At 39.3% G+C, this 13,849-nt stretch overlaps 2 protein-coding genes across 3 annotated transcripts; both read right to left on the bottom strand.

Moving 5' to 3' along the window:
- Nucleotides 1–2,276: 2,276 nt before the first annotated feature.
- Nucleotides 2,277–5,299, bottom strand: LOC118739235 (extensin-like). 2 transcript variants are annotated; one of them, XM_036470442.1, is made up of 2 exons: nucleotides 4,555–5,299; nucleotides 2,277–3,880 (listed from the first exon to the last, which is right to left on the bottom strand). In XM_036470442.1, exon 2 carries the CDS (start codon nucleotides 3,347–3,349, stop codon nucleotides 2,624–2,626), a length of 726 nt encoding a protein of 241 aa, XP_036326335.1. In that variant the 5' UTR covers nucleotides 3,350–3,880; nucleotides 4,555–5,299; the 3' UTR covers nucleotides 2,277–2,623. The 2 variants fall into 2 exon arrangements, with proteins under 2 accessions (XP_036326335.1, XP_036326336.1); XM_036470443.1 differs by having other exon boundaries at nucleotides 2,277–3,883.
- A 5,663-nt stretch (nucleotides 5,300–10,962) lies between these two features.
- On the bottom strand, nucleotides 10,963–11,998 carry LOC118739932 (YLP motif-containing protein 1-like). The gene has a single exon (XM_036471434.1). The coding sequence runs from the start codon at nucleotides 11,871–11,873 to the stop codon at nucleotides 11,064–11,066; it is 810 nt and encodes a 269-aa protein (XP_036327327.1). The 5' UTR covers nucleotides 11,874–11,998; the 3' UTR covers nucleotides 10,963–11,063.
- Between the last annotated feature and the right edge of the window lie 1,851 nt (nucleotides 11,999–13,849).

Here is a 13,849-nt window from a genome sequence, read left to right on the forward strand (position 1 = left end):
TCTTCATCTTCATCTTCATCTTCATCTTCATCGTCATCTTCATCTTCGTCGTCTTGGTTTTCATCTTTATCTTTTCCTTTATCCTGATCTAAATATGTCCATTCTTTTCTTCATTTCCATATTCACCCCCACCATTGTTATTAGGTTAGGTATTTAAATTTTCCTTCCTCTTTGTCTTTATATCTAGGTTTATTTACTTTTATTTTAATTTCTGTATTTATCACTTTCTTCTTCTCCATACTCCACTTTACCTTCTTCCATGTTTGAGTCTAATCTATTCATGTACATACAATACATACATTTTATTCCTGAACTGCTGCTTAGCACGTTTCTTTAATTCGCTATCAATATTAAAGCATACATTTAGGAGGCATTTCCGCCCCAACCATGTACATGTATGGCATTGGTATTGGTGCGACTTTTGAATTGATTTTTTCGCTCTATTTTAAACTGATTTGAAATTTTAAAAATTGCCTGCACCTCAGCATCAAAATACCTTTCTAATGATATATAACTGTTTATACCTTAGAAGTATAGTTTAGCCGTAAAAGGGGTGTAAAGGAAACATGATTGCCTATTTATATATATGATTTTACTTCTTTACTACTGAAACATGTATATGTTTAAATTCGTTGGGAATTTTGTGGGATAAATTTTCAAGATGTGGGTAATTGAGGGATTTTTTCCCCATTTCCGTGGGATATTTAACAGAGAATGTCTGGCATCACTGAGCCTAACCCTCTCCCCCACAAAATCCTCGGCCACAGTTTTTACCACCTGTACGAAGGAGGCCAGGCTACAACTGGGAATTCACGTCGATGATACACCAATTTCGACGGTGAACAACCCGAAGATACTCGGAGTAATATTCGATAGTCTGCTCTCCTTCTCGCCACATACAACCGAAATTGTCAACAGAGTCCAAAGCCGCAACAAGGTCTTCAAGTCGCTAGCCAGCAACGCCTGGGGCAAGACAAAGAAACGTTGCTGGCAACGTAAAAGGCAATTGGCCGGCCGTTTCTGAACTGCGCCGCGCCCGTTTTGTCACCGGGGACTAGGAGGATGCAGTGGATGAAGCTGCAGACTTGCCAGAACACGGCACTCAGGACAGCAACGGGAGGCCTTTTGATGTCGCCGCAACACCACATGCACGAGGAGGCCCACATGCTCCCTGTTAAGGAGCATAACACAATGATCTGCAATTAGTTTCTGGTTGGGAGCCACAGATGTGGTCAACCAAACAGACAGCTCCTTGCAGTAGAGCCTTCGCCTAGGCACATGAGGAGGCATCTCTAGGAACTGACGGACGAAGTCCAGAGGTTCATCAAACAACCTCTGGATCCGACAGCTTATCGACAGGCCTTGAATGGCATTCACAGAGAGGCAGTCTCGAGTTATGTAGACTCCCGACCTGTGGATGCTGTTCTGGGCATACAACCACCAGACGTGGATGAGACAGAACATCGTCTGCCTCGGTAGACTCGGACCACAATAGCCCAATTGCGCCCTCGTTACTGCAGCAGGTTGAACTCATACCTGAGCAGATTAAACGAAGATGTTCTCAACGAATTCCCGGCATGCAGAGAGTCGCCCCATGACTCACAGCATCTCTTCCTATGCCCTCTTAATCCCAACTCGCTAACGCCCCTGTGTCTATGGACAGACCCCGTCGAGGTTGCACGCTTCCTGAGGCTACCGTTAGTAGAGCTTGATGACAACGATTGAGGGACTAACCGAACTGAGCGGGGTTGCTGTAGCCGCTACAACAACAACAAAGAATAAACGAAATAACAGCGGCCATGTAGGAAAGCCAACCCCACCTCTAACCATAGGGTTACGGCGACCACTTTTCGTATTTTATCCAGTTCTGCATCTAACCGTTTTGACTCTTGCAACTCTTTTCAACATGCTCGTGAACATTGCATCGAAACTTACCCCAGCAGTTTTTTGTATGTCTAGAGAGAGGTACAAATTCAGAGTTTCATCGAGGTTCGTACAGTGATTCAAACAAGTGACCAGGTGTTGATTTTTTAAAAATAAGTATTCACAATGTGTTTCAAGCTATTTTTTTTTGTTATTTTTCTATAAATATACCGCCCAGCTGTGATTATTGACTTGTTGAAATTTTATTTTATAAGAAGTTCATACTTTTATGGAAAGAAGTGCAAAAATCAGTCACAAAAAAATTTAAAAAAAAAATCAACGGGAATTTTTAGCCGTTTGAAACTGTGATTTATATGGTTTTGGTTAAAGAAAAATAACAAAAAAAAAAGCTCGAAAAACCAACTCGTGGTCACTTGTTTGAGTCACCGTATGCACATAAATCCGAATGCTTAGCCAAAAGTAGCAATTCGATGCCCAGGCTATAGGCTGCTAATATCTTGAGCGATTTTAGTTGTTTACGAGGAAAAAATAGAAATAGTTTTCGTTATTAAATTTTTAACTTCTTAATAGTATTTATACAGGTTATTTTTAGCAGCGGCTACAACAAATTAACAAACCATAAGGAATACAACGAAAGCTACGTAAAATTAACACATGTTCATACATGCCTATGTACATGTTATATAAACAACAATGCACCCACTCTGCCCAGTGAATCAGAGCAGGGATTTTGCTTAACTTAATGACGAATATGTAGAATCAATTTGGCTGGTTGTATTTGTGTTTGTGATTGAGGTTGTGGTCGTGGGCGAGTTAGTTTAGCTGGCTTCGGTAGCGGACCCGAACCCGGCCGGCGTAGCTTAGCTGGTGCTGGACGCCGTCTGGGACGAAAAGCCACTAACCGTTCTGTACGTGGCAGCGTAAAAACGGTTTGTGGGAAGATGACGCGTGGATCGATGATCGATGCGGTTTGTGGTACATCCACGGCAGCTGGTGGTGGTCCATATTCCTCAGCAGGTGTGCCAGGTGGGCCATAAGTAGACGCAGGAGCAGCTGGTGGTGGTCCGTAGGATGGTTCTGGTTCAGGAAGGGGTTCCTCAGCCGGTGGTCCGTAAGTTTGGTCTGGTGGCCCGTATGTTTGATCTGGTGGACCGTATGTCTGGTCCGGTGGCCCATAAGTCTCATCTGGTGGACCGTATGTCTGGTCTGGTGGCCCATAAGTCCCTTCGGGCGGGCCATAATTTGGCTCTGGTAACTCAAATGCTGGCTCTGGTTTGAAACCTGATGGTGGATAAGGTGCTGGATCTGCTGGCGCTGAGGGTGCTGATTCTTGTCGCGCCAAAAATGGCAATGGCCGATTGTTGGCCGGTCCTGGGAATCGCAAACGTGAACGTGGCGGCTCCGCATGGCACAAAGCGGCTATCAAGAAGCCAACTGCGGCGAGAGTGTAAAATATTTTGGACATTATTTCCAAACCACCGGATCCTTTCGATTAATTAGTGACTATGCTGCTGCCGCTGTTCTGCTGTCCAAGACCGTTAGAAGTGAACTACTGTTGAGTTCGCATCAGCGTGTCTATTAAATAGACGCCAACGAACACTGCCTTTCGGCTGGCTTTCCTTGACTAGAGTCGCTGTGACGTTGGAAAAACGGTTGTTATGAACGCATTACGGCTTTGTTACTGACCTCCGGCACGGTGCTTCGGTGCGTGTAAGTGTTAGGGCTAAATGTTTGGTATTAACTCATTTCTTTGGGCTTTAGGTACATGCTTATGCCTTAAGTGGTGTGTGTAGCTATATACGCATTATTTAAACTTGTAGATGTAACAAAATAAAGCAAAAACCCAAAATTTCCAATGAGTCCATTGCGTCTGCTCGCCAGCGGTCACTCATGCTGTATGACAAATTTGGCGTTGCTGCTCGACGTGATTGTGGTGTTAAATTGATTTTACAGCTGACCACGTCCGCTTTGGCTGGTCGCTTCTGCTTCGTGTGAGCTGCTGTCGAAGAATAGAACGTGTTAGCAACTAAAATTAAGAATGTGATTGTAAACTATAAAAATTGCGTAATGGCTATTAAGTACTAATGGACAATATTATTACAGTGATTGCTGTGACATAATTTCGGCTGTTGATGCTTTATATAAAATTACAAGTCCATACACATGCATATACATATGTTATCAACAATTTATTAAAAACTTTTAATTTGGTGAAATTATTGATTATATACTCGACAAAGTTTGTCCAACGAATATGAGGTCCAGATTGTCAAACAAATAAAACTTGTTAATTCAATTAAAAGCAAATTATCAATTAAAAGCAAATTATAATTAGGATTCTTGCTTGGAGGTCTTAATTAGTAATATCCTAAATTAACTCGAGTATTCTTTAGAGAAAACTTCTGATGCCTTTTCCTTCCTTCACTCGATTTAACATTTTAAATTTCTTTCACACGATAGCTCCTGTTTATAGTTGTATTTACTTACTCGTATCTTTTACGCTTTGTTATATATTTTTGTAAACACACTTTTACCGTTAATATTTGCGTTACTCACAGCATACAATGCACCTCTGTATGAGAAAACAAACACACGCACACACAGGCACGCACGCGCGCAATTGGAAGCGCAGACTAATCCATCAAAGTGAACTACACCTTTGTAACTCACCTCATAAATACTCTGGACATGTGTATGACCAACAACTCTTTTCTTGTCGTAGTAATAATATGTATTAAGTAGTTCCACTCCGTTGCGGGCAACATTTCCAACGTCAATTGGCTTGTAAGGGCGTATCCTCCCACATCCTGCTGCACTCCATGGCTGCTGCTCTGTCTGTCGGCTGTCTGTTTAGTTTGTAGTGCAAGTTGTACTACAATCTTGTTTGGCTGTAGCTGCTCCTCTTGTTAATTTTGTTGTTGTTACCGCTGTTGTAACGTGTTGTATGGCGCTTGTTGCGATATTTTCCGCATATCCTTCTGCATACTGCGCAAGTGTTTGTGAACAAGCACCGATACCGACACCGCTACCGACACCGACACCGACACCGCTACCAACGCCACCCACATCAGACCTCTGGGGCTTCTCAAAGCTCTGACAGCTTTGCCTAGTCGGCCAAGTAGACGATGATGTTGTTGGCTAATGTTGAATTTATTTGCCGCTTTATAGTGCATTATTCACCGATTTTTAGTAACGGCGCTTCCTTTTGCCTTTGTTGATGTGTGCCACGTTGCATCGTGCATTTTGCTAAGAATGGCAATTGTCTGGAAGCGAAAGGAGAAAAACTGTTATTTGATTGTTTGTATTGAATTTCTTGAGTTAGGTTGTAAGCTCAATGGAGTTGTGGCTAATGCAATGCTTTCGACACAAACAATTTGTAGGGTTGCTGTAATAAAACGACTATAGAAAGAGCTAACGTATGAAAGCCGGATATTTTACAGAGAAAAATACTAAGAACTAAAAAACACTTCATGTCGGTTGTGTGCAAAATTCATCTTTCATCTGATTGTGTGCTGAGAAATATTAACGTTGATATTTTTCTACTTTTCATGCAATCCTTTTTCACTCTTTACTGCAGCTGAAGAGAATTTTTATTGCATTTTAAGTAAAAATACCTTATTCGAAGGACATACTACACATGTATGTATGTGTGTATGTATGTATGCATATATGACGAACTTAATATTCTTAAGTAGACTTATGAACGCGCAGCAAATACTTGCGATTCATGTATCATCTATGTATGTACGTATGTATGTGTTTATACGCAACATTAGCTTCCTTACAATCACACTAATGCCCTCATCCTTGGCCACATAAAGTATTAGCTGAAAGGAATTTTTATGATTGTTGTGCACATTTGATGGATTGGCTGGTTGAAATTCGAGTGCAAGCAAATGTAAACGATTTAGCAGACGTTTTTTTTTAAGTGTAGTGAATGAATGAATACATCGCACGTTTTATAATAAAGAGATGTAACTCAAAATTTACGTTTTTGGAGATTTCATTAGGCAATTCATTAGCTTGATGAGTAGAATATGTTCAGTCTAACAGATAACCAAACTTCCCAAATATGGCGAAGATATGCATCTTTGCATCTGTCTTTTTGTATACTAACTGTATGAATTAATAAAACTTTGATTGCATTTTCGCAAAAACTTGAAATTTGGAAATACTTCGTTATATCTATTATTAAACGTGCGAAATATGTACATATATGAATACACAATAAAAGGCACAGGCTATAGGCCAGTATGCAGCTTTCAAGAAAACAGTCAAGAAAAAAATTGCCATTATTTCGTGTGAGTGTCCAGGGAATTTGGGCTACTGATACGTCACAGCCTGTTGCCACACTCTTTCCTCAAGAAATAAGGGAACGGGCATATATTTCTGTTGCCAACATCGGTTGCCTTGAGATCGGGCGAGTAGTTTTTGAGATACGTATATATCATATAAGTGGGCGTGGCAGCGCCATTTTCCTAAAATTTCTTGAAAAACACTTTTTTGTGAAAGAGCAATTGCTTATATCAATTTTAAATAAATATTGATGAAGTCCTTAGCCACACTGCTTAAAAAATCTATAATTCCGGTTCGTACACATAATGTAAATTCAAGGCCGTATTTAAGAAAAGTCGCCTAAATTTGGCACTTTTTATCAGATTGTAATCAACTATATACTCTGAAATTGTTGAAATTATCGATGATCAAAGCTAAACAAATATGGGTATTTTTTTAATTTACCCGATAAAAAATCCCAACAAGCCTAAATAGTCCGACAATAGATTATTATATACCCATTTAAAGGCCTATATGTTCTCTTCTCACACAATATTCGATATTTGAAATGGAGTCAAAAATAGTGGTTCAAAAACTGGTAAATCTACAAAATCCTATGTTCTGACCTAAATCGACAGGTCGCGACCTCTACTTGACTTGATTTGCATTAACAAAATCGGTTCATAAATACGGCTTTTATAAATAACTCGACTCCAGCACCACCTAGCGGGTCAATTTTTCCATCATGGAAGTAGCACACGTTTTGCATATGACCGAAATCGGTTTATAAATAATTCTTCCCCAGGGCCACGAATTTTCTGGTAGCCTATAATAGGATCATATATGCAAGTTTATATCTTTGAAAATTTGACCGCAATCGATCTAATAGTTTTTTAGTTAAGTCCGAACAACGAAAACGACTATTATTTTATATGTATAGATTGAAATAATTGACCTACCTTACTTTACTGGGGTGACAGCCCTCAGTTTTTTCCGAAAGCCCTTTTACGGGTATAGTACGCTGCTTGGCCCTTCTTTGATCGTTCCTCGACGTTGCGACTCCACGTAAGTTTAGGGTCAAGGAGAATTCATTTGTATTTCACCTCGGAGAAAAGGTTCACACCTGCCTCGTCCAGCTTTGGTACGGAGAATTCCGGAATTTTTGGTTTCCTTGTGAACAAGAAAAGTTCGATTTTAGAAGAGTGTACTCCAAGCCCATGTGGTTTAGCTCAGTTTCAACACTGCTCAGCTCACTAATTGTTGGCAAGACATCAGTATAGCCAAGTTATTAGCGTAGGCAACTACCTTTGCTCACCTGACGTGAAAGCTTTCTAATAGTTTATTTAGCACCAAAATGCACAGCAGGGGTGATAAGATAAGGGTGGATTGTCTGCCTGGTGACAAGCAACTAGCAAGTTTGCCATTTTGGCGTTTGAGAGGTAGCCGCACCCTGAAATATTCTGCAGAAATGGCTTCTTCCTGCGTGTCTTTAGCGCAATCCTTGCGAGGGCTGGACCCTCGAACAGGAAGTGTTCGACTGCAGACTGCGGAAAGATTGTAGACATCTTTTTTGCTCTTTCCTAAGAAAGCTTTGGTTTTGAGTGTGTCGTAGGGCACCTAGAACTGCCGGGTAATCCTGCCAGTTCCACCTCTGCTTGGTCTTCGAGTGAAAAATTTCGGTAATTTTTGTCTTAATATTCCTCGCCGAGGCGCCCATATCCACCGCGTGGGACAGAACAAGTGTGGAGCCGCGCGCGGGTTAAACCCCCTATTTAGTTACAGTTTTTCAAAAAACTATGCAACAATAAATTTCATGAAATTTTCCTCACACACAATAATGTGACTCGACTTTGAGATACATGTTAAGGCGCTTATGTTCGCTTATCCTACTACCGATGTGCCGTTAGCTACTAATACGTATGAAAGAAGAAACAAAAATAAATCTAAACCACATTCTCATCGACGCAATATCTACATTAAAGAACTTTGCCTTGCCTTTATTTCTGCTTAGTCCGAAACTTTCATCATGCCTTCAGCAATTTTACCGCTAATTGAATACAACCTTGATCATTTGGCCGTTTATGCTATTCAGAGTAGGGAAGGATATTCGCTTGCCGCTGAATATATACAATATATTATATTTGTTATTTCGGTCATTCATTCCGTTAACGCTTGCCATTTCTGGTGTGTTTATGTTGCACACCGTAAGTGAATTGGCAAAATCTTTGCTAAGTTGGTCACGTATTTAATGTCGGTTTCACACACTTCAACACGTGCGACTTTTATGCCTTTCATCTTGGCCGAAAATGACCAACAGAGCATTCAGAATTTGAACGGTGTATGGGAGTGAGTCTGTAAGGTGGAATTGATTGGGGAAGGCTGCTTGGAGTGAGTGCCTGCGGAATTGTGAAACGAAGGCGGTTGCTGTACGTTATTTGGCCCACACGCCCTAGGCATAGTGCTTAGATGTACTATGTATACCTCCTTAGAGGACGGCCAGTAAGCAGTGTTGCCATAAGTCAAGATTTATCTTGAAAATGAAGATTTTTCTTCAAAAAAATACTTTTTAAAAAGCAAAATTTTACACTGAAAAAATCTTCAAAATGAAGAATTTTGTGTATGATGTAAAATTTTTAAAGTTTAAGTTAAAATTGTTAAATTATTTATATTATCCTTGCTAGATCATTGTAAGCAGCAAATGAAGGAAGAAGAATAATTCAATACGCAATCTGCCTTCTTCCCTCGCACCGAAAAACATATACTCTAGTGCAGAGTTAGAGAGTGGAGGAAAAGAACAAACGGCCTTTTGTATCCCCTCTCGTTTAAATGACAACTATGGAAATTTGCAAGTAAACTGCCATTTTAGCTGATGAGTCTACGTGAATAAATGTATAACGGAGGAAAAAGGAGCGGTAAGCTTTATAAAATAATATCCATGTAAAAATATCAATAAAAAATCGAATTAAAAAGCTCAAAATTGATATGGAACTTTGTCGAATTTTCTTAATTTTTATACAAAAATTGAAGTCTGGACGTACATGGTTTTTGATAGATAACGAGCTATTTTTTCATAAAAAAGAACAAGTAATTTTTAAACAAAAAACACAAGTCACTTCATAACTCATATAAATATTGATCGTCAATTTCTTCATGATCCAATGACCGGGTCTAAACCAAATTAGTATGAGGTACCACCTTTCCGATAAAAAGGAATTATCGAAATCAGTTCAAGTGGTCCAAAGTTATGCGGTAACATATATACAAACAAAAAAATATTCGCACGAATTGATAAACTCTTCCTTTTTGGAAGTCGGTCAAAATTTGCAAAACGTCGCGTCCCTATTTATATTTTCGCCAGTGCATATTTACATATGTAAACTGTGCTACAAATTTTGTGATGGCACGAGGCAATATTCATTTTAAGTTTATGTTGTTATAAAGAGGACTTTATAATTTGAGAATTGTAATTTTTTCAGCCAACATAAAAAGGGATATTTAGAGCCGTAAAGCCAATATCGAATTTCTTTTAAGGTATTTTTAAGCTTTAAAATCTTATTTTGAAGATTAAAAAAAACATAATATTTAAGATATTTTGGGGACCATCTCTGGCAACACTGGCAGTAAGTAGCAATGCGTGAGCGAAGGTTGCAAAAGTCTAATTAAGGGTCAAATAAAAGCTGCCACAGATGTTGCAAATTGTTCTGCTAAATATGCGTTGGATATTAAAAGACATTTGTGACCAGTGCGCGCAAACGCACCTATGTACACTAGATTTACATACACTTTGTGATTTTGTAAAAAAAAAAAAAAAATCCGATTTTAGCTGTTTTACATTTGTTTGGTTCGTTTTAAATTCTCCTCATGCAAATTAATTCAGCAGCTACTTTTGCTAATGCGATTTATTCCGACGTTTTGTCATAGGTGCGCTTTTGTTGTTGTTGTTGTTGCAGCGCCTTAAAGAACTGCTAGCATGAACGTCAGTAAAGCTGTAGTAAAAGCAAATCGAGCAAATGGTGGCCGCCACAATCTTCTTCATTCACATGCAAATTTTCCTTGCAGTACTCGGGGATGTTTTTTATGCATAAAGGTTTTAAAAACGCATTTGTTCAACTGCCGCACAGATTGTGTGTGAAGCATACGAACATAGATTTCTGCGACGTAATCTTGCGTTCTTCGCTACAACAAAAGGCGGAGCCGACTTGTACTAGCATTCGCAGTACTTCCGTTATTTTTCCAATAAAATGTTATTGTAATGTTCTTGTGCGCAAGGAATGCTCGCTAGTCTATATGCAAGCTTAGGCTGCATGCCTTCTGCGAGTCATTCATAACCATTAGACATTATTGCCCTCTTATGCAAAGGAGGTAAGCACATCATTTTAGTAAGCAATGGCTACCTCTGATGGCCGGAAAATAAGTAAAAATAAGTATTTATCACCACAATACTTCGGGACTCAGGATCAAATCTGAATCTATCTGCATTACGAGTTCGCAATTGGATTATGGCTGCTTCGTTCTGACAGAAAACAGGCTGAATATTAACTTTTTTGTTGCGGAGTTCTTTAATGCAGTACTCTTTGGGGTTTTCGCAAAGATACGCGATTTTGCTAAAACTGGTGTTTGTAGGGGTAGTGTAAGGGTACTGATTAGCTGCATACAGATATCTTCGAGCTTAGATGCTAAGCGTCTTAAATTGCATACTCTTAGGCAGATCAATAGCCAACTCTGCAAATGCAAAGAAAACAAAAGATTTCATTTTAAAAATTATTGAAATTTATTTTCTAAAAAAAATATTGTCTACCAAAATTTAAACAAAATTTAACTAACATTGCAACCGAATTCCCATTTATCCAAAGGCCTGCACACTTACATATGTTTGTAATGCCACCATTCAGCACTTACACAATTTACCAGCCGGTGTAGCGCGCGGCGAACGGGAAGCCTTGTGGCTGTGCCTGCTGTTGCGCGCGCTGTAGTAATTGAAATTTTGCTGGCCCTACACGACGCGTCTTAATTAAATGCGCTGGTACAGGCAAGTCAGCTGGCGCACGGCGTCTACCTTGTGGGAAACGTTGGAAAACTAAACGCGCTGGCTGTTGTGCTGCCTTGTTGTCAACTTCATCGTTAGTGCCCTGTGCGTCGAATGAGTTGCTGACCGCAATGACGCTACCATCATCGGCGACGGCGACGAAAATCTCCTCGCCCTCTTCCTCAGCGGGCTCCTCCTCCTTGTGTTGATCTCTTACTTCCGGTTGCGGTTCACTTGGCTGCTGCTCATCCACTGTGGCCTCCTCTTCGTCAACTTCTAAATCCACATCGCGTGCAGTGACACTTTGCTCTGGTGGTAAGTAGGTGTTCTCAGGCGGACCGTAAACAGAATCTGGTGTCACAGCGGCTGCTGTTGGCGGTCCGTAGGTGCTGTGCGGTTCTGGCGGACCGTAAGTAGCTTCCGGCTGTGTTGGCGGGCCATAGGTGCTATCCGGGGGCAAGTAAGTCACATCTGGCTTGTTTGCTGATGATGGCGGCAAGTCGAAGGGAATTTCAGGTGTCACACCGGCGGCTGGATAGCCAGTAGGTGCGGGTGGCTCAGGAGCAGCTACTGCCTGTTGGCGCGCAAGGAAACGGCCACGAGCGACACTAGGACGGCGGAAACGCGTCGGCGCTTCGGCGGCGCAGAGTGTGGCCAGCAATAGAAGACCCATGAGTGGTTTGAACATTGTGAAGTGGTTTCGTTTTTTGTTTGTGTACCGAACTTGGCTGCCTGCGGTGAAGTTCCAAGTTTCTGCCGCGACGTTGCTGCTGTGTCTGTCGCTGCGAATTGATTTGGTTTTAGCTTTTATACTAAATACTTGCATTTTAGCGCACCTGTGCTTGGTTCTATATTCTCGTAATAAGGCTAGCGCGGCTTAAATTATCATATCTTACTATATATTAACTATATATTAACCGCGTGCTGCCTTTGGGCTCTTGATTACGCGTTTCATGCCGAAAACATTATTTTTGGCATATGAATGTAATCTTTTATTTATGTTTTTTTTTTTTGCGCGTTCGACGCTGGCTGCGCTTAATGTTATTTACGTGACGTATGTATGCCCAAATTAATTATGTATGCTGTCCCCACACTCATAATGTTATTGTTCACACACAGGCGCTGGGTTGTTGGACAAGCATACATATATTTTCCCTTCGGCTGCTCGCTGCTTTGCTTGCCGACTTTTTTTTTTTGCTTTATTCTTCTTATTATTGCGCTGTGATAATGCAATGCATGTATTTTGTATGCTTGGGGGATAGCTATCGCATTAGCGAATAATCATCAGTAGGAGCGAGCATAATTAATTACATACCTAATTCAGCTCAACTAACTACTCACCTTCTAGAATTTCAGTGCAGGCATAAATAAATATGTACAAAATGCTCATAGTCGACCAAGATTTTACCAAAAAAAAAAGCGAAAAAAAACGAAAAATTATTGAACTGCGATAAAAAAATTTAAAATAAAATATTTATAAAACAAAGCCGCCGCAATTAAAATACACACTTACACGATCAGGGACGCAGTGGCTGCGGTGCTGAACTCATCAAGGCAAAAGTATTTTTTTAGGAAATGAAAACTGTTATTTTTTGAAAATCCTTAAGAATGTGGGCACTGAACCCCAAAAATCGCTGAACGCATGACAAGTTTGGTTTGGAGGTCTAACTTAACTGTTTATTGACCACCTTTTATTCAAACCTGCAAAAGGATTATTAGGGCAATTCGGGCTAAGATATTAAAAAGTCTTTTGTAAGACGATGAAAAAGAGAGATGGCAAGATAGTTCCAAGGCTTTTTGTTATTCTAGCATAAAAGTTTTAGAAAAGGAGCTCTTTCATTCACCACTCATGTTGAAATGCTAGTCGCAATGGCCGAGTGGGAAAACACAAGCGTTCCTTTTATTTATTTTTATTTAATATATTTCATTTATTTCATTTAACTTCTAGGAGCTTACTATTTTCTTCTTTCAATTATTTTTGTTTTAAATTTTCTGCTAATTTTTAAATTTTATTGATTAAAAAAGAAAAAAATATATATTTTTTAAATGTAATTAAATTTTTAGAATTTTATTTTATTTCTTTCCTCTTTTTCAATGTAATTTGTTTTGTTAATGTCATTGTCTTATAATTTTTGTATTTTATTGTTTTAAAAGGAAATATATTTGTTTTATTTTAATTTTTTATTATTATTTTTCTTTTATAGTTTTTAGATTTAAGGTAAGCTTCTTTATTCAGAGCTAATAAAATTTTAAAAGTTTTGTAATTTTTTCGAAAATATTCCTTTTTGGGTTAAAATTGAAGGTTTCTAAGACCTTCCAAGATTTCATAATATTCGGTAGGAACTTTTCGGCATTTTACGACTTTCTTATGGAACTTCGAAATTTTATGAACCTTTATGGAACTTTGTGAGATTTTCTTTGGTCATTGGGTCTTCCTTTTTGCGTTGGGGACTCATGGAGACTTTTTAAAGAATATAATTTAAATGTTGACATTGGTTTTTATAAATACTAGTGTTCGCCCAGCGGTTGAAATTCAACCGATAAAATTAAGGTACAGTTTATGTAAGTTGAATGAGCTAAAATAACATTAGTTGGAATGGATTAAGTGGAGGGGAGATTAGCTTAGTACTTGGCATAACATAACATAATCATAACATAAGAATA

Source organism: Rhagoletis pomonella, unplaced genomic scaffold, assembly GCF_013731165.1.
Source record: "Rhagoletis pomonella isolate Grant_MI unplaced genomic scaffold, Rhpom_1.0 Rhpom_scaffold_00005, whole genome shotgun sequence".
Taxonomy (NCBI): Eukaryota; Metazoa; Arthropoda; class Insecta; order Diptera; family Tephritidae; genus Rhagoletis; species Rhagoletis pomonella.

Excerpts from the sequence above, each read along its gene's own strand:
- LOC118739932 (XM_036471434.1), bottom strand. The coding sequence starts at position 11,873 with ATGTTCAAACCACTCATGGGTCTTCTATTGCTGGCCACACTCTGCGCC.
- LOC118739235 (XM_036470442.1), bottom strand. The coding sequence starts at position 3,349 with ATGTCCAAAATATTTTACACTCTCGCCGCAGTTGGCTTCTTGATAGCC.